The 20,251-nt window shown below is 42.1% G+C and overlaps 4 protein-coding genes across 5 annotated transcripts; 2 read left to right on the top strand and 2 right to left on the bottom strand.

Annotated features, from left to right (window-relative positions):
* The first annotated feature begins 1,566 nt into the window (after nt 1-1,566).
* Nucleotides 1,567-3,503, top strand: otol1b (otolin 1b). The gene is made up of 4 exons (XM_061072490.1): nt 1,567-1,933; nt 2,015-2,104; nt 2,477-2,548; nt 2,623-3,503. The coding sequence occupies exons 1-4, from the start codon at nt 1,567-1,569 to the stop codon at nt 3,501-3,503; spliced, it is 1,410 nt and encodes a 469-aa protein (XP_060928473.1).
* A 1,248-nt stretch (nt 3,504-4,751) lies between these two features.
* LOC133003500 (high affinity immunoglobulin gamma Fc receptor I-like) lies at nt 4,752-7,106 on the bottom strand. The gene is made up of 6 exons (XM_061073249.1): nt 7,079-7,106; nt 6,968-6,991; nt 6,481-6,771; nt 6,071-6,337; nt 5,489-5,752; nt 4,752-5,383 (listed from the first exon to the last, which is right to left on the bottom strand). The coding sequence occupies exons 1-6, from the start codon at nt 7,101-7,103 to the stop codon at nt 4,908-4,910; spliced, it is 1,347 nt and encodes a 448-aa protein (XP_060929232.1). The 5' UTR covers nt 7,104-7,106; the 3' UTR covers nt 4,752-4,907.
* Nucleotides 7,107-9,445: 2,339 nt separating this feature from the next.
* On the bottom strand, nt 9,446-14,689 carry rabgef1l (RAB guanine nucleotide exchange factor (GEF) 1, like). Of its 2 annotated transcripts, none has more exons than XM_061072932.1 (9): nt 14,582-14,689; nt 12,399-12,594; nt 12,099-12,271; nt 11,819-11,997; nt 11,363-11,444; nt 11,106-11,238; nt 10,866-10,957; nt 10,534-10,790; nt 9,446-9,936 (listed from the first exon to the last, which is right to left on the bottom strand). In XM_061072932.1, exons 2-9 carry the CDS (start codon nt 12,569-12,571, stop codon nt 9,505-9,507), a joined length of 1,521 nt encoding a protein of 506 aa, XP_060928915.1. In that variant the 5' UTR covers nt 12,572-12,594; nt 14,582-14,689; the 3' UTR covers nt 9,446-9,504. The 2 variants fall into 2 exon arrangements, with proteins under 2 accessions (XP_060928915.1, XP_060928916.1); XM_061072933.1 differs by having other exon boundaries at nt 12,399-12,619; nt 14,582-14,656.
* Nucleotides 14,690-15,178: 489 nt separating this feature from the next.
* Nucleotides 15,179-19,863, top strand: LOC133003455 (caspase a-like). Its single transcript, XM_061073197.1, has 8 exons — nt 15,179-15,272; nt 16,608-16,889; nt 16,984-17,072; nt 17,301-17,477; nt 17,567-17,837; nt 18,369-18,506; nt 18,605-18,714; nt 18,854-19,863. Exons 1-8 carry the CDS (start codon nt 15,266-15,268, stop codon nt 18,965-18,967), a joined length of 1,188 nt encoding a protein of 395 aa, XP_060929180.1. The 5' UTR covers nt 15,179-15,265; the 3' UTR covers nt 18,968-19,863.
* Nucleotides 19,864-20,251: the final 388 nt, after the last annotated feature.

The following is a 20,251-nucleotide window of genomic DNA, read 5'->3' as shown; positions in this document are numbered from 1 at the left end:
GCCTAAACGAAGGTGAAGAGATAAAATAAAGTGTACGTGAGCAAATTCAAATTTAAAAACACAGTCTTCTCTTTTGAAGCAGCTATGCCACCATCCCCCATCTCTGTTTCCCACATTCATGTCCCCTTCCTCCTCCTCCTCCCTCACACCTGGTCATGGATCTCTCTGAGGCCGGGAAGTCTTTGACCACTCAGGCATGTCCACTGCTCAAACATGCACTTGCACTTGCACGTTGAGGGTTTCCTGCAGACAACCAGCAGAAAATCTCCTTTTCCGCTAAAACTCAATGCTATCCTGTTACGCTGCAAGAACGAGTCATTGTGCAGCTACACGGTGTGAATCACAGTTAGCCTATGTTAGCTGCCAGAGATATCTGGGCCTCATGTGCGTGATAGTCAGTCACTGTGAGGAGGTAAGTATTGCAACGGCACTGATTCAAGGGAGATAAGCTGGTTCCCAACACACAGCTCAGGTTTAGTGCTCTTTAGACTAAACCTTTCTTCTGGATGTTCACCAATTACCAGTAGATTGTAAATACTGAGCCCCCCTGTGCTACGTGCCAGTTTGAAGATCTCATACCAAGTCATTTTAAATTAACTGTTGCAGATACTTACATCGAGGGGAACTTGCAAAACTCTGCGTGGGACTTTACAATAAAAGCTCTAAGATTAAAATGGTTTTAATTCAGAAAGCTGCACAAACCAAAACTTAAAAAAAGTCCATTGTGGTGCACTGGCCTCTGTCTCAGAACCCTCTTTACTTGGCTTTGTCCCACTGTAAGAGCCTGGGTAGAAGGTTGGATGTTGGAGGAATGCCTCACATATCGGATGACCCATTGCCCCGCGGCCTTTGCTCCTCGCCTAGCTCGCAGCGATGGAGTGCTCCTGGCGGCCACTGTATCCCGTGTCACAAAAGCACCTTTCTACACAACAGGACTACAGAGGATGGGCCACAGCACACTGGTTCTCCTCGGGTCAGCACCAGCTCGCCGTCGTTGGATTTCAGACCTCCCCCTTTTTCCTCCAGAAAACACCCTCATTGGTGGGGACGTTATTTCGCCCAAGCCTGGCAGAGATATCAGAGAGACCTGGAGCTCGTGGTGCTGCCTCCAAGACGCCACTAGAGAGGATAAATGATCATACTACTTATGCCTAATTGGGGTGAGTCTTCTCAAGTCCGCTGCATATTTGTTCTCAGAAAGTTGGATATTAGCACAACAAATACCACTTAACCTTTGGTTTTTATCGAATTGTTGGTTTACTGAACTTGAATCATGTGATATTGAGTCTAAAAACCTGCAGACTTGGTCATTGGCTCACTGGGAGAATCTATATTTAGATGCAAACTAACATAAGTATTTAACAGTGGACATGGAAATTTAAGATTGAACTAGCGAGAACTAAATCCCTGCGTATTTTGTGATTTGATTAGCAACTGTGAACTGATCAGTATTTTTTGTAAGGTCTTGTTTTTCATTGAAATGTAGATGGAAAAATGAAAGTGGTGCAGAACTTCAGAGAAAAAGCGTGTTGTATAAACTCCTCTGTTCTCAGATCCCAGTCGACCATGAGGACTATCTGGTGTCAGTGGACCCTTGTGGCTGTCGTTGTGGTTGCACTCACTGTGGCGTCCTGCGCTGAGGCGAAGACCACTCAGAAGCCAAAGTATCAGTACACCAAGAAGCCTGTCCCTCAGATCACATTGCATGGCCCTGTGACCACCAGCATACCCAAGACACTCAAGACAGTGGCCAGTGCAAATCCTGTGGCGCCCCTCCCCCTGCTTTCTCCGTACCACAGTGAGAGCCCTGAGCCCTCTGGTGGTGGCCCTGAGAACTACACTCTGGATTACAGTGAGTGTTACTTCAACTTCTGCGAGTGCTGTCCTCCGGAGCGAGGCCCTAGGGGGCCAAAGGGAGACAGAGGCCTGACAGGTATAACACTCACAGGTAAATGCAAGATAGAACATTTAATTTTGACAAAATGTTAAACTTCTCTTTTGATTGCTCATGTAGGACCACCTGGTGAACGAGGCCCTGCAGGAGCAGCTGGTTTACAAGGACCACCAGGTGTGAATGGCCCTGCAGGATTTAAAGGAAGCAGGGGTAAATATAATATGGCTAAATAAAAACAGTGGCAAGAACTGAAGTGAAATTTGTAAGACTTCTGACCACATCCAACATTGATGCTGGGTGTGGTTGGAAACAGACTCGAAACCTACATCCACAGAAGGAAGTGAAACATTGTTTTTCAGCCTAGAGTTTTTATAACTGGAAGAAGAAAAAAAAAAGAAAAGAAAAAACAAACTCATCATTGCAATTTTTCCAGTTTGTTTGAGTCTTGTGAATTTACAAACATATAGTTTCATTGGGCCATTCAATATTTAGTTCTTCGTCACCTGTAGCTTCAGATTATAATATTGACATATTGTGTCTATGTGTGATTTTATTAATTAAATCATTAAATCAATTTCTCAGGGGATAAAGGTGACAGAGGAAACAGTGGGACTGCTGGCCCACCAGGTATCCCAGGAAAACCAGCACAGAAAGGTACACATGTTCAAGCGATAGTTTTATTATTGTATAATGTTACCAGAGCTCTGACAGTTTCCCTTATCTTGCAGGTGATATTGGCTCAACAGGTGAGAAAGGGGAAATAGGGCTGCAAGGTGTCAAAGGTAATAGTGGAGAGAAAGGGGAGCCTGGCCAGAATGGGAGTGCTGGCGATAAGGGAGAACCGGGAAAAGAGGGACCTCCAGGAATGGCTGTCGAGCTAGGCCCTAAGGGAGATAAGGGGGAGTGTGGCACTTTTGGAGAGAGAGTACAAAAAGGAGAGCGAGGTGATCCTGGGCAACCCGGCATCCCAGGAGCGATGGGAATTCCAGGAATTAATGGCAAACACGGATCATCAGGTCCTATAGGTGTCCGAGGGGATCAGGGACCTCCTGGACCTCCAGGAGAACCAGGGATGAGAGGGCCTCAAGCACCACAAGGCATACGAGGGATGCTTGGGCCGAAGGGGGACAGAGGTTACCCTGGGATGAGAGGTGACCGAGGCTTCCGTGGATTGAAAGGAGGTAAAGGATCGGGAGTTCCTCAGAAACGCTCAGCCTTCAGTGTCGGCATCTCTCCAAAAAAGTCCTTCCCACCCTCGGGCTTCCCGATCCGCTTTGACAAAATCTTCTACAATGCAGAGAATCACTTTAATGTCTCTTCCAGCACCTTCACATGTGTTATCCCTGGGGCTTATGTCTTCTCCTTTCAAATCACTGTACGCAATCAGCCACTGCGAGCCACGCTTGTAGTGAACGGGACCCGGCGGGTAAGGACAAGGGACTCTCTGTACGGCCAGGACATTGACCAGGCTTCCACTCTGGTGGTGCTGCTGCTGGCGCTGGGCGATCAGGTGTGGATGGAGACATTCAGAGACTGGAATGGGGTTTATGCAAGCAGTGAGGACGACAGCATTTTTTCTGGGTTTCTACTTTACCCAGACAAGCCCTGATACTTAGTGGTGCTGACAATCTCTTCAACTACAATGTTCCAACATGATCATATATGAAATGACCAAATTACCTAATGCTGGTGGTGCTACACTTTCACACTCACAACGTATGAACTGCTCAGAAGCTGTACTGTTCACTAGAGAACTGGTTTTATCAAGATCATTGCATTTGTTGTATTATCAGTGTATCAGTAACCTCTTGTTTGACCCATATGGATATATTTATGAGAAAATAATGTTTTTGATTAAAATGACCTTCACAAAAATCGTAGCCCAGGTGTATCATGACCAGACAAACAAAAAAGTCTCAAGGGGCATTATGAAAAACGTAACAGGAAGCCCGCCATTTTACATTTAGTGGCCATTTTTCACACTTTTCACATTTCTACTTTGATGAACTTGTCCTTTCATCAGATCAACTTCAAACTGAGATGAGTGGCGTGGGGTCAAAGTTTGATTAAACGCCATCAAAACACAAGGTTCTGTATCTCTGACATACTTGGTCCAATCGGGTCCAAACTAGACATGTAATAGAAGAGCCCCGGCCTGATGACATCTACACAGAAAGTATGACATAAAATCCCAGAGCCCCCTGGTGGAAACAGGAAGTGACATGTTTTATTGTTTTATACTTTGATGAACTGCTCCTGGCTGCTTTACAATATACAGCCCAAAAGAGATCAGTCAAGTCATTGGATCATGGTCAGAATTGTGACATTTCCTCAAACCGTGTGCAGCGAAGGATCATGGACACGGTGGGCAAAGGACACGATGTTATCATAACTGCACTGTGCATTGTCCTATCACTACCAATCTTCTGTCACATGATAATAGTCCAAGCCTGAACAGCTTTATTATATATATGAAAGAGTTAAATAAAAAAAATAATGTTTCATAATTGTATTATTTATTCACAGTCTACCGTTACTTATGTACTCTACTAATGCCATGGCCCCATGTCTTTGTCTATGGATTTCTCACACTCTTTCCTTTCTAATCCAAGTATCTAACTGCATATTGAGACATAGAAATATATTATGTATGTGCTGAGTATAGGGAAAATATCGTGAGCTGCATTACTATTTTAAATCAAGCGTAAAGGGACTTAACTGTTGCATTTGAGAACTATATATGATATCCACTGTCATGTCATTTTTCTAATACATGTACTATGTAAGCAGTATTGTTATACAATGAGGCTGTATGAAGAGAGTGTTTCAGTGCAAATAAAATCCAGTAACACATATACCATTTATGGAATGATTTATTTGCGCCTAGCCTTTCTTGTATCAACACAAGTATGAACATGAGCATTTTCTTATTTGGCAAAGCACTGCAATGTTCCAGGAGTTAATGTCCCAGGAGTAACCTGAGTCTCACTTCATTAGTCTGATTTAGGATCATTCACTTATGCAACTGTTTAGAATTTGTGATAACTTGTGAATGTGTAACATTGGCTGGAGACATGTTGTCAGACTCCTCCGGCATGTCCCCAGATGCTTCAGCCATGTCTATGTGTGATGATGTGACAGGCTGGATCCTGGATGGTGGAACAGTTTGGTTGACAGACTGGGCTGGAGAGGGCAGAGAGCCTGGAGTGGATCGGTAGAGAGATGCCTGGATTCTGGTTGGTGGAACAGTTTGGTTGACAGACTGGGCTGGAGAGGGCAGAGAGCCTGGAGTGGATCGGTAAAGAGACGCCTGGCTCCTGCTTGGTGGAACAGTTTGGTTGACAGACTGGGCTGGAGAGGGCAGAGAGCCTGGAGTGGATTGGTAAAGAGACGCCTGGGTTGCTGCTGGCAGGGGGTCTGGGGATGAGACCGGGGGAGCCAAAGGCCTTCGATATATGGGTTGAAGAAAAGAAGGCATCGGCGATCGCCCTATTGGGTCAGAGACAAGTGGACCACAGAGGTTTCCCAAATCAGAACGAGAATTAGGTATCGAAACACAAGGAGACACAGCATGTTGCGTTTATGTCAAAGTACCTGCCACTTGTCCAAAGCTTGTGGGTTCACTCCACCTGGAGATGCCCAACTGAGGCACCTTGGCCCTGCAGCTGTAGTGGCCTGGACTCCGTCTGACCAGATCATTGTTCTCAGAGGTCGCTGTTCCCAGTCGCTGCTCATTCTTGTAGAAATAGTAAACTATTGGAGGGGCAGGAGCGTAGGCGTTGTATTGGAGGTGGCAGGTGAGTCTGATCCTCCGAAGATCATGTTCAACAATCTCCAAAAGGGGCTGCGTCAGAACCTCTGCGACAGAGTAACATGAGAGAAAATAAACAACTGACGCATACAAATACATTAAAATATTGAGAATTATATTCCTTGGATCAGGCTGAAAATAAATGGAGTGATGCCTGAGAGCTGATATCAAAAACAACATTCATGTATTTCATCAAAGAACAGTCATATAATTTAGTTTACAGCTAAATATAAGGGAGGTGTTGATCTTCTCATCTAGGTCTAGGCCAGAAAGTGAATAAGAACATTTCCCAAAGTGACTTTCCACGTGTGATCTGCAACAACAAGCAAACTGAGGATTTGCAACTCAACCTGTATGTAACTCACCTAAGACCTGCACTGGAGCATCACCTGAAAGGACAGAGCGTGTAAGTCTGTCCTGGTCCCAGGAGGCCCGACAAGAATACATCCCTTGGTCTCCCAGGACCAGGTTGTTCAGGTGAAAATGTGGGCCACTTTGTTCCATGATTTCAACCCCGTCCCTGTAAAGAATCATCTCAAGGATTGGGGGATTGCCTCGGACGCGGCACGTGAACGTTAAGGTTTGTCCAACAAGGCCCGGTTGGGATGGGACTTGCAGAATCGCCCACCCTCCTGAAGGAAGATCACACAGGAGCAAGTTACCACGCTATGTTCAATAGTGTTGCAATAGCAAAACGAGCATGATGATCTCATTTTCAAAAAAACAAATGCAGATTATGCAAGATTTTAAATAAAATGGATAAATAAGATCTTACCATCCACATTGATCTCCACAGGCAGACTGTGGAGGGTGTATATGTTTCCCACCGCCGTGTCCCTCACTCCCCGGCAATAATATTTCCCACTATCTTTAACACTCGCCTTCCACAGAACCAGTTGCCTGCCAGTCTGTACGAGCTGCTCAGGTCCGTGAAACCACTGGTGATCCCATCTGGACCCGTGGGGGTCAGGAACGCTGCACCTCAGCCGGACCTCCTCCCCAGTGAAAATCCTTGTGTCCCCTAACACCCTCTCAATGACAGCTCTGAATGAGCTCTCAACGGGAGCTGCACGGAGATGAAAACACACAGAATAATCTATATAATCTGTTTTGATTATTAAAGTTTTCACACAAATTACTTTAAATCATATTTATGTTTTGAGTCCAGCAGAAGCAGCTGATATACTGATTCTAGTATAAAATGCTTACAAATGGGAGCATGTTTTTATGAGGCATGAATTATAAGAATATTTGGTACATACCCACAGGCGCGAGAGTCAAAATAACTGAAATAGAAATAATCAACGATCAAATTAGCAGGGAAAAATATTATTCGAATGATAGTTGAGTTTGTGAAAGTGAAGAAAACTCACAGAGGAAGGAAATGACCGTGTCCATTCTGAGTGCACTGTCAGAAACCAAGACCTGGGGGGGGACTATATATATTTATAATGTGGAGGGAAGTGAAAGTTTGTTTTTCTTCTTTTCACACAGGATATCTCCTTTTCTTTTGACTGTAAACTGTGAGCACATTTCTTAATAACAAGGAACAGGAAAATAAACACAGAGCAGCATTATTTAACAAAGGATCTCCATCTTATCTACCTCAAACATTTATGATACAATAGTTTTAATGTGAATCTGAGACACCTATGGTTATGTATCGGTGCATTCAATGCCATCAAGATCCATCACTGATGCCCTGATCCAGGTTTTGGACATTGTCGGGACTGCATGTGCCGAGTCCATAAACACTACAGAGTCCAGTTATGAGTTGCTGTGATGAAATTCAAGCAAGTTGGATCAGCCTGTGATTTCAATATTTTGACTTTACTTTCTGTGTAATATTGAATCCAGCCGTCAGTGGGTCAATGCTTTTGGTTTCCATCGACCGTTGTCACGTCATTTTGTTCTCGATAAATTATACAATGTAAATCAGTAAAATGTTTCCACTTTGTTCGTCAAGCTCTGACATGTGATTTAATTCTTCCCTTCATTTTTCTAGGGAGTGTATTGGAATTTCCCTCTAGGATCTATAATCTCATTAGATTTACGCTTTTATTCTAGACTCTACAAATCTGAAATTTCTGAATACATCACAAACCAAATGAGTCTTTTGCCTTTTTACAAAACGTAAAACCATAAACATACACTGGAGAAAAAAGGCTTATTCCAGAAATGCTGTAATTTCATGCAGTTCTTCACTTGCGAAATCATGACAGTCTTGTGAAAGAACTGCACATGAGCACACTTGCATTTTCAGTTTTTATTCATCATCACACACCCATAGATTCAAATAAGACTAATACTGCCCCAATAAGTTATGTTTAAATAAAAGACAGTACTTAGTTACTTCCTCCCATGTTACAATTATAAACCTATAAGGTTACAAAGATGTTTCTGACTCATAAATGGCTTCTGCTTACAGTGCAATATTCAAGTTGTTGTTTGCATTAAACGCTTTAGTTTTTCTAATTAAAATGGGAAAGTAACTCCACACTGAACATTCTGTTGTAGAAGAACTAAAAGGTTTTAGATGTAGCAATAAAAAAAAACCTAGTCAAAAAAAAGAAAAATATGTGCCTTTCATAATTTTCAAACATCTTCTCAGGACTGTCACAGAGCTGAAAAACACCTGGAAACAGCTTATAACAAATATCCTTTCAAATGAATATAGCACTTACTTCCTTCATTCATTGTCTTTCTTAAGAGCTTTAAATGAAAGAGACTGAAAGTGCTTTAAAATAAACTTAACTGGTTGATATTTCTCTGCTATTAAGAGCGGTTTGGGCTGATTTGTACGTTTTGGGCTTGGGGGGGAAACAGCACTCCTCCTTGTTAACCAGACACTTGACTATAATAAACAAAACCCAAATTCCCAGGGATGTATAAAAAGTATTTCCGATTTGGATATCTCATCTAAAAGCTGATTACTTGAAGTATTGTTAATGGGAGACGATTGAGAAGATTAATGAACAGATGGAGCTTTTTACTATTCAACCATTAGGATTCATGTAACATGTTTTCAAACTATTTTCTTTAACAATAGCACTACTGTAAATATTACAGGATTTGTGTCTCCTATTGCATCCAGAAGAGTTGATACCTGCCAGTCTATAGAAAAATAAAATCACTGTACATCCAGCTTATGTCTGGAATGAGAGGTCTGGCATGAAAATAAGACAATATCCACACGCACGCACACAGGCGCACAACCACACACACACACACACACACACACACAGCAGAAGGAATTTCCGATTTGTCATCATTAATGGAAAATGTCCATGCTTTTTCTCAAAACAGATTTCCCAACAGTTCAGGGAAACGGTGAATCATAAAGCATGAGCGTGAGCTGAAGGGGTTATTTTAGTGAGGGGGGTTTATGTTATGAAACATTCAGATTTCTCCATTTCCTTTACCAAAAACACAATTTCACTGTTATAATAGTAGGTGTAGAGTGTAGAGGCAATGAAGAATCAGTTTTACACAGGGAAACATCACAACATAAATGACATACAAACCCTTATTTGGGAGGTTGTGTATATTCAGAGACCAGTTTCAAACTCACATCCAACCATTTATCCCATTTACACAAATGTGTGTGTGTGTGGGGGGGGGGGGGGTGCATAAGCTCCGTGCAGATCTCCTATGAAAGAGGGAAATGGATGGATGGAATGGAGGTGGCTGGAGTGGAGAAGGGCAATGTGCACACAAACATTGAATAGTGCGGAGTGGGGTGGGTTGGGGGGTGGGGGATGGAGTAAAGCCTCTCGATTATTTTTTTTTGAGCAGATATCTACACGTCAACCACCTGCGGCTGCAGTGGCGGAGGCAGGAGCTCGTTCTCAATGTTATCAGAGTCAATTGCTGACTGTGCTGCAGAGCCGCTCGCTGGGGCTGCAGGGAGGTTTTCCGTCTCTGGTGGGAAGATCTCCAGAGCGCACTGCACCTTCTGCTCCACGTCATCTGTCCAGTCGATTAGGTCGCTCTTCAGTTGGCGAGCCTTCTCCATGACGCGCTCCTGCCTTTCCCCGAGCCCTGTTAGCAGGTCTAGTCGGTTATGGACCTGACTGAGAGCTGCGCTGCCTGATGAGGGTGAGGAGGAGGAAGCTCCGTTGGTATTTGGCCAGTGGGGGGACGCCTGGCCCGACATGTAGAGATCAAACTGCTCAGAGCTCAGGTTCAGAGACTGACCGTCCAGCTTCTCAATGAAGGCCACCGCACAGCACTGGGGAGAGGGGATGAGATGGGTCATTGAGAATAAATCAGTCTGTGACTTCACTTTGGGTAGAGTGGTGAACTTTACGAATTAAAACTCACAAAAATATGAAAACCGTTGACTTATCAGAAGACAGAGCTGCACAACAACCCAAAAAATTTGCAACATGTTCAAGACTTTTAAAAATCCAATTTGATGTAAAACATTAGGGACCATGAATCAAAGTGCGAACACCCAACTGTAAAGTTTGTGTCCAGCCAGAGAACGTTGCTATGAGTGGCTAATTTCTTTCTACCCTAATTTCCTGTAATCTCTCTTTAATAAAGAAAACAATGTCAAATAAAGCCCAACAGAATTCAAGTGTCTTCAAGACAACTGAAAGCATTGCTATCTAATATAACAGTCCCGTAATAAATACGCGATTTTTCGTGTAAACTGTTATCGGAGGGCGTTGATTCAATTTAATGATGATTCCAGAAGATGTTCAAATTCCCTGATTATATAACACTAAACAATACTGCACCGGATCTTCTTTAAAAATGTAGGAATATGGCGACTCGGACACACAAATCAAAAAACCATAAACACAAGCAAGCATCCCCTCACCAGATTAGTGTAGTAGTAACCATCCTCTCCGGTCATGAGCTTCCTGGGGTTGCAGAAGCGGTTGATGTACTGGATGTTGGACTGAAGTCGTGGAGGATTTGCTTTTAGAACGATGTAGATGAGCGTCGGGAGGAAGTCGTCCGCAGACGCAGCCTCGTTCGTGCTGGCTTTGATGGCGTTGAAGATGTGCTTGCTGCAGCTGGTCATGCATCGCAGTTTGTCGTTGGGCACGCGCTTCGAGTCAATTTCGATCAAATCTACAAAAGGAAAATTGTCAAGATATTGATGTCTGCACAAGGGCTTCTCGAAAAAACAAACCCAGCAACACGTACCTGTGATGGCTTTGACTACATTGTCAGAAACCACAGGGATCTCCTCATCCACTGGAGAGCACAGCATCTCAATGGTGACCCAGTGCAAGTCTCTGAGACCGAAAACAAAAATCATACTCAAATAAAGGGACTCTCAGCTACAGTCATTTTTTTTTCAACCTTTTGCTGTGAGGCAATACAGAAAAAAAACAAGTAATGTCAAAGACAATTTAAGTGTTAATACAACTATTATTTGCTGACCTGATTCTCTTCTGAATGGCCAGATCCTTTTTCTCATCATCTGTGGTTTCAGGACAGAACACTTCCTTGTAGAGACGAGTCATCACGTACTTCTCTACTTCATCCATAACACTCTGTACCTGGTCTGACGAGCCTATGAGCACAAGAAAATAACATAATTAAACAGGTCCAAGACATTATATGTTGGTGACATTCACTGTTTCAAGCTGAATATTCCTGAGTGTTTAGCCAAAAGAATCAGCCATAAGCCGTTTTACCTTTGAATTGAGTCTGGAGGCGATCTGAGAGGTTCTGGTAGAAGTCCTGCACACACTCTGACAGCTCATCAGCACCCATGTTCTGTAAAAAAGAAAGAATGGAAATAAACCTTTCAGCCCTAACCTTCAAAACATGTTGACAGAACATGGGCATACTATTCAAATTGGTAAAATAGTTGATCTAACGAGCAGAACTCGACCATTATATATTAAAAAAGCCAAACAGTGTAAAGTGATACATCAGGTGGTAATGAAACAGTTAAACAGATTAACACCTGGTGGAAAGTGAAGTGAAACGAAAACTCTATAACATCAGTGCTTTCTGACTTTTAACCTCAAACTTCTGCCAAAGGTAATTTGTTCACATCGTATCTGGACTTACACAATGATTCATCAATAGGAACTCAATGGTTCCGACAAACTCGGCAGAATAATTAGTAATCCAGTTAACCTCACCCGCTTATAGACCATGCTCTCAGTGAAGGCCCGGCACTGTTTGAAGATCTCCCTGCCAGACTTCATGGGCTTGAGAAAATCAATGAGCTCTCGCATTGAGAGGTCACTGTCCACAGAGGAGCGTCGGCTTGAGGAGGTGCTCGGACTGGGGCTGGAGTGTGAGTCGAAAGGAGCAGCATCTAGGGGAAGATGTTTGATTCATTCAATGCGTGAAACATTTGCAGCTTGTTCGTGGCTAATAGTCTCTCAATAACAGCTGCATGTGTGCCTATATATTCACCTTTTTTCGCTGATGTTTTGGTGGAAGGAATAAAAAACTTTGTGACGGTGTTAACTTTGCTGGACTTTTCCTTTGTTTTTCTTTCTTCAAACTTGCTGAAGGGTGTGATGGCAGGCTGTGACTCTGCCTTTGGTTGTTTGCTCGCATATGCCTTCTCCTCCTCTCTCTGAAGCCTGGGAGGGAAAATACAATACAGATGTGACACTTAAGCAAACCAACAAAATGAGGAGAGAAAACAAAAGACACTATATTTGGTATTTTGGAGCAATTGTACAAGTGACACCAGAGAGACAGACTGACTTCTCAGCAAGTTCCCAGTCCTCTTTAATCTGCTTTTGCTTTTCTTGCTGGTTTTCCTCTCGCCAGCACGTTGAGCACAGGCCCTGCCAAGCGTTGTTGCCGTAAAAACCACATCCATTCTTGCAAAGCAGGTCTGATTGGTCCAGGTGGATCCTGCGCCGCTGGCTCGTCATCTTTGCAGTAAATCGGAGGATGGCTGGAAGGGTCAGGAGACAAGATAGCTATCAAAACCAAAGCAGTGAGTTAGTCCTGTAATAAGGTACTAGTACTTCACTTTTAAGAACTATAATGTGTTGAGGATAATGCAATTGTATTCATTTTGACAAAAAGAATGTCACTAGTTGCAATAGAATAGGATATGCAACTATTTTCATTACAAGTACGTGTTATGATGACTGAGAAAGAATGTCAAAGGAGAAGGATATGTTTATTGCTTATCTAGATGAAGTAGAGCTCATTTAATAATCGATAATTCAATCATTTTTAATGTAAACACTTTAAATTTCCAAAAAATCCTTAGTTATTTCAATGTTTCTGTTTTTTAAAGTGTCAAAATATCATGTTGTGCGACCGTCCAGCCATGACTGCTGTTGTAAAAACTTCTTTGAAATTACTCACAATCTATTCAAATTTATTTTCTGCCATATTTGGCATGATTTCCAAAGTCTTTTGTAGTCCTGTACATAATTGCAAAGCATTTGCATTTATATTTCCATCATAGAAGACAAACCAACTTTGTCCAATGACGTCCATTTTATGAAATATCATGTGATGCGACCATCAAGAAAGGACCAATTTGGGACTTTGATGTTAAAATCCTTAAAGACGCATCATAAACCATTTTGCCAAGGACACATGGAAGCACTCTCTCTCAAATTTGGAAAAAAATAACCTTTTTCACAGCTGGTATGTAGTTGCCACATTTGGATATCATGTGGTGTGACCTAAAAAAATAATAATCTTAAGTTATTTCAAAAAATATATATTTTGATTATAAATGTCATTCGTGACCTTTTGTGCTGACAGCTTGTTTTCTTTAGGTGGCCAATTCTGTGCCTCTAGATCTTGACAGAAAATATCATGTGGTGCGACCATTGCAGTGTGTTCTTGTGGGGGCTGCTGCCTACCAAAAAGCATAGTATAGGAAAGCGCCTGTAATCCATTATATTACGTTTTTCGTTAATAAAAAACATCTTTTGACAACATCATCTGTTGTCGAGTTGTCTGTGGCAACGCACCAAGCACCAACATATAGTTTTCACCACGAAGAGGAAACTGCTATGCCCCCAAAGGAAAGCACACTGGGGTCCATTGTAGCAACCGGACAGGACAGAGAACTGAACCGACTGAGAGGGAGGTTCTCTCCTCTCGTCCAGTGCAGGAATGTTCCGCGTGGGCCCCCCCTGGCCACCCCCCAGCTCCGCCACTGCTTGTTAGATGCCTCAATGCAAATTGTTAAAGACATCAAAACATCTGGATCCAGCCCTGCACCAAAATGTAATGGTTTCTTCTTTGACCTGCATCACATCTTTCCAAGTTTAGTTGTATCCTTCCAGTAGTTTTTTTGGGCAGGGGTGTTAACATTACATACTATGATGATGTTATTATTATAGAACAGAAGACTATCGAGTTGCTGCAGTGTTTGTATCCACACCACAAACCACAGCAGTGAGTACAAACAGCAACGCAGAGTCAGGACCTGTCACCTTCATATGTGCAGAACAAGACAAGCACATATCCAACAGTAAACACATCTGACCCGGAAACTACAGCCCAGCAGCGGCTCTGGCTGGAGCTCATTCCCGGGGATAAAGCATTAAATCCAGTCACAGCTACAGGAATGTCTCCTTACCTCAGTATGCGGGTTAGCATTGGCTAGCTGCTAGCAAGTAGCTACCTCTGAAGTTCTCCACTGACACAGAGTGCTAACTCATTTTTGAGAACGAACATACATTAAAAACAGCTTCATCTCTTCGGTAGCACGGCCCCTTTGTCAGTTATGGATAAATAAACATTTGAATTGTTGTGGCTGCGACTCTAGACGCAAAGTAAACAAGCTCCTCTTCAGCTAGCTGACTCTGTTTACCTCAGAGAATGACAGCGCTAAGCTAGCTTCTCCATTAAACTGGATTCACTCCGGTTTAATGGAGGTGCTGTGGAACGAGGATTTAGTGTCGACTTACACTTCTACATCCGCAGCGGTAACGAGCAGCGCTGTCGTCGCTCCGGCTCCTGGCTCCTGTCGGTGGATGTTTATATCAGCCCAGCAGCTAGCTTCGTCCTCCAGCCATTTTGTCACAGTTTATTTTTCTGTGGTTGTATGTGTGTGTGTGTGTGTGTGTGTGTGTCAGAAATGAGTGTTGAGTGGTTTGGCGCCACCTAGTGTCGCCTCCTGGGTAGTGTCTCATGTTGGCGCAGTGAGGAAGGAAGAGTCCGATCAGTCTCAATATTCAAAAATGCACACATGCATTCCAATGCGCACACACACACACACACACACACACACACACACACACACACACACACACACACACACACACATCAATGTATATACATGTTTAAAAGAAAGTTCACAAATAAATCAAAGTTTCACAAATATATTATATATATATACTTCAACCCCCCCCCCCCCCCCCCTCCATCGGCATCTTGGTGAACAGTTTGGTCGAACTATCCCTTTAAGGTTCTTCGAAGGAGCTGATGTTTCCAGGTGTTTCCTCCCCCCCCACCCCCCCACCCCCTCCCCCCCCTCCCCCTCCACCCACCCCCTAAACCGGAGACACGCAACTTGTGGTGAATTGACAGGAGACTCTATCTGGTCTGGTTTGCAGACAGCAGCAAGAACTTTGTGACACAACATCTGTACAATGGCCGGTAAGAGTTTATCATCTGAATGCAACTTTACGCGCCAACGGGGCACATCGCAAAATCTACTGTATGTACAATATGGAGGCGATCAGCCAGGAAACGCAGAGATGGTTGATCGGTGTTTGTTATCAGGGCGAAGAGGAGGATGAGTTTCAGAAACATGACTTCATCTTTCACAGCTTGAATGTGTCCTAAAAGTTTCGATCAGGCTTCCCTACAGTTTCCTATAGGACCAACGTGTCTATGTTCGTCTATGTTCCAGTTAAAAGAGAAAGTGAAAGCATGCAAGCTCTATTATGTAAATGTCGACAAGCCTCTTCAATGCGATTAAACTCGACTATAATATATGTGTTTGTCTACATTATATTCAAAGCTGGTGAAGTGTTTGTTCGGGTTTGGATTTAAACCATAAAGGAAGGTCAAAGTACTTAAGTCATCTCATAAAGTTGATCTCAGCTGAAGGATCAGGTGACGTTGGACTGAAACAACAGCTTTCTGTTGTGTTGGCTAATGCTTGTAAAAATGCTAAGCTATTATCATTCAAGACAATTTAAAAAGTAGACTGTATATAAAGATGGAACAACACATCTGTGCACTGTAGTGTGGTGTCAGTCTCTGCTGTCAATCACGACGTTTCAGCCAGTTTTAGTAACGTTAAATAAGTATTTAAAAAATATCAAATTTGTTTTACTGGGGTTCCTGTTGTTGTCCCCAATCTATTAAAATGATCACAAGCTGAGTTCAACTGCAGCACAAAACACATCCTCTGAAATAACTGTACAGTTGAATCAACCCTCTTTTAAACCAACTTCATGACTGTAGGATTCATAGCAGGACTGTTATATTAGACTGCTTTTGTTTGAGCTTGTTGTCCTTAATACATTGAGTACAAAGCATCACTAAATACACAGATTGATTCTACATCATTTTCTGATTGAATTTATGAGCATTTGAGCCTCCTTTCGTCACTGTAGGATTAGGAATTAAACACTTAAGTGTCCAGGATGAAGTGTTAAAGAGCTGTTAGATGTCATGATATGTAATGTCTTAAAACTCAACTGTTGTCCTTTCTAAGGGTTGGAAAAGATATAATGTTTTGAAAATAATTCTGTAATTCTTCTATTCAATGTTCTCCCTGCATGTTAGTGTGTTTTCTGCTGGTTCTCTCACTTCCTCTCATATTCTAATGACATCTAAATTCCAAGTAGAGAGTCCAAAGAAGCCCAAACACTTAAATTGCCCACAGGTTGCTTGTCTTTGCCCTGTGAGTTGGTCACGATCCATATGTATAAGTTTTGCAATTTACTCTACTTTTACCATGATTTATATTCCGTTCTCTAGACAAGCTCGCCAAGGTGAGAACAAAGTTCGTGGAACAGGTGTCCATACCAACTCTTGATCGGCTCCTAGACAACATTTTGGAGGATCGCATTGTGAACGACTGGCAAAAAGACGCCATACTAGAGGGGAACAGCACCAGAGAGAACAAGGCGCGCTGCCTCATCGACACGGTGAGGAGAAAAGGCGATAAAGCCAGCATGATGATGATTGATCACCTTCAAAACTGTGATCGCTTTCTTTACACTGAGCTGGGCCTCGGCCCGCTACCGCCTGCTCCACCTGGTGAGAAAATTCTATTTTTCCAAACTAATATCATATTTTCAGACTCAAATAATTTTATTGCGTAATCTTGTATTTCTGTGGTTTGCAACGGCAGAGCCTCGGAGCATTAAGGAGGGGGGCTGGTCGACCACACTCATCCCCACTACTGATGATTTCTGGAGGAATAAACAGAACAAGACAGCTGTCAGTCTCTCATTAAAGTCATATAAATGTGGCTTAATTGATAGAATTACCCTGTTGCTATTTTATTATCTAGTCGAAACAATTCATTTTATTGTGTTAGTTTGCATCTCAGTTTACCTCAAAATTGTTTTCTAAAATGTATCTTGTGAAATTTTTCACTGTAGAAATGGTACATTTTTGTTAAATTGACATATAAGACGACAATATCCTTTAAACTCTTCTTTTCAGATTTACCCTGTGACCAAAGATAACTATAGGAATCGTGTGGCGCTGCTTATCACCAATATAAAGTTCACGCTTAAGAAATTAGACAGACGTGGAGCTGAGAAAGACGAGGAGAACGCAGAGAAACTTCTCACCGATCTGGGATACGAGGTGGTGAAATACAGAAACCTCACTGCAAAGGTGCGTCACGGTGAAAAGGGGAATACATATCTTTTCCCTGGTTGACGATGAGTAAATGAAACCTAGCTCTTTCTAATTTCTTCTCACAGGCCATCGATGATGCTTTAATCAGGTTCTCTAAACATCCAAAACTCCAAGAGACAGACAGCGTGATGGTGGTTATCATGTCTCACGGGAAACTGGGAAATATCCTAGGTGTCGACTGGAAACCGAAAGCTACACCACTGCAAACCTCTAAATCTGATGACCAGGAACCGGATGAGTTCCCAATTGAAAACATTTATAAACAATTGGGTCCAGAGAAATGTCCGGCTCTGCTGAACAAAACTAAAATCCTCATCATCCAGGCCTGCAGAGGAGGTAATTCTCATCCAGTTTTTACAGATACACCAATGTTTCTCTAGTAAGGGATACGCCCCAACCATTAGTGACTTAAAGGTTTGAATGAAATTTGATAAGTTGGAAGTTGAGGAGAAATGAATGCACATTGAGTAAAGGGGTTGAGGTGAAGCTGTGTCTCATAGGCTTGTCTGAGAGGAGCGAGACTCTTGTTCTCAGGCATCATTCCACCAGTGCTTATTACAGGACACCCAGCCAGCCAGCCATTCTCAACCAGAACAGTTGAATGTAGGGATGAGGAAAGGAGCATGAAGTACTGAGGGTAGGGATGAAGGGAGGAGGTAAGGATGAAGGGATTTATGGGATGCATGTAGGGATGAGGAAAGGAGCATGAAGTACTGAGGGAAGGGATGAAGGGAGGAGGTAAGGATGAGGGATGAAGTGATGCGTGAAGGGATGAGGTGATGAAAGTAACTAAACTTAATTTAATACGAATTCATGAAGGTCTTGTTTCTGTATCAATCTGTATTAAAAGTGGGCCACATGTTTCAGAGGAGGAAGGCGCTGTGCTGGTGAGCGACTCTGCGGCTGTGCCTAATGAAATCAGAAACCAAGGGGGTTCTCCTGATAGTTGGCAAAGAATCGAACACAGAGAAAAAGACTTCATCTCATTTCTCTCCTGCACGTCTGGTCCGTTTAAATCTAAAATAATCTCATTCTAAATCTCACGTCAGAGTGAAGATGAAAGATGATAAATGTATGTTGTTTTTTTGTGTTTTGCGTTGCAGGCACCAAGGCATATAGAGATCGAAATCTCGGGTCCTTTTTAATCCGGTTTATTGTCGACGTATTCAACACCGCCGCATATGAGGATGACATCGAGGAACTTTTCAGAATAGTAAGTGTAGAATTTTCTTAATCCATTCTGAGTGCAAAATATTCTTGTATAATGTGTTTAAAGGGAAAATAACATCAGTAATAAAGCAGTAAGGATGGTCTTGTTTTTATAAAATCTTATACCCTGTCTGTTTCCACAGGTCATGCAACGCTTTGAAGAGTTCTGCCCTTTAAACATAAGGCAGATGCCGACCAAGGACAGATGCACACTGACAAAACACTTCTACTTTTATCCAGGTCTCAATCTTGTTTGAGATATTCCTGTTATAAACGTGTTATGATATCTTCAGGGGTTGTACACGTGTTCATAATGTGTGCTATTGGCACATAGGGATCTATTTACTTCCACGGCCCATGTCTTTGTCAGTTTTGTATTATTACATTTTTACCCTTGGGTTAGGGTTTGGCCAGAGAATCTTTTTTATCCCAGGGTTAAGGGTTGCAGATCTTAGCTGACACTGGTTGAGAGGTGGGGGACACCCTCGGTCCGGACAGATTAATATTGCAGGGTTGTGTGTGTGTATATACGCAGTTAAAGAAAAGTACAGTGAAATTTCATACTTTTGTACTTTTACTTGTGTAAGATTCATCAACAACAGTTCACACTGTGATGTAACATTTATGAGTAAACAAGAAAAGTTAAATATGAGAATTGAAAAGACAATTTGCGTCTCTTTGCACATTTGACTATATGCACATTCCCTTTGAACATTGTTAAAATTGTCTACCTCAGTCTTTATTGATGGGTGTGATGAGTGAATATGAATTAGGATTTTTCTTAACTTCGATTTTTCATCTTTGATTTATTTTATTCTGTTTTTATATTGTTGTATTTAGACATGTATCGACAACATCAGGTAGAGACATGTGGAAAAAAGAATTTCATTGCATTGATAACTTGATATTTCTGCCTTTGAATCCTTGAATCCTTGTTGGACTTTGAAGAAAATCGTCTGTCAGTCAATGCCTCCAAATCAAAAACACAAACGCACCGAATGTGATTTTTCAGACAAACTTTACTTGAAATTAAAAAAAAACAAAAAAACAACTTGGATCATACAGACATAACCATGTCTTCACAATACAACACAAAGGCAACAGGGTGAGTAGGCCACATTGAATTCATACTGACTGAAGTTCATTCATACAAATAAACTGAAGTAGTTTTACAGGAGGATGTGCTCTTTTCTAATCTCAGGGTTTGTATATATATTTTAAAAAAGACATAATACAACAAGCGTACGACTTCCAAGCAGACGAGACTCCATTTTTTTTTTTTTTTTTTTTTTATATTTTTATTAAGAGGTTAGGCACAGTAGGTCAGAAATCAATGTCAAATTTACATTGGGTATCACAATCTCAGCACGGCAATCAGCAATACACAGAGACATAAACACCACAAAAACACTGCGCATCTTGATGGATCAAGAATAGTATATACATTCTTCCTCTTGGGATGTTTTTCTTATTTTTTGGACCACATGAACGTGGTTCGGTGAACAACACATTACACAACTCAATGAAAACAACAACAATAA

Source organism: Limanda limanda, chromosome 6 (assembly GCF_963576545.1).
Source record: "Limanda limanda chromosome 6, fLimLim1.1, whole genome shotgun sequence".
NCBI classification, from domain to species: Eukaryota; Metazoa; Chordata; class Actinopteri; order Pleuronectiformes; family Pleuronectidae; genus Limanda; species Limanda limanda.
This window is presented reverse-complemented; position numbering and strand designations above follow the sequence as displayed.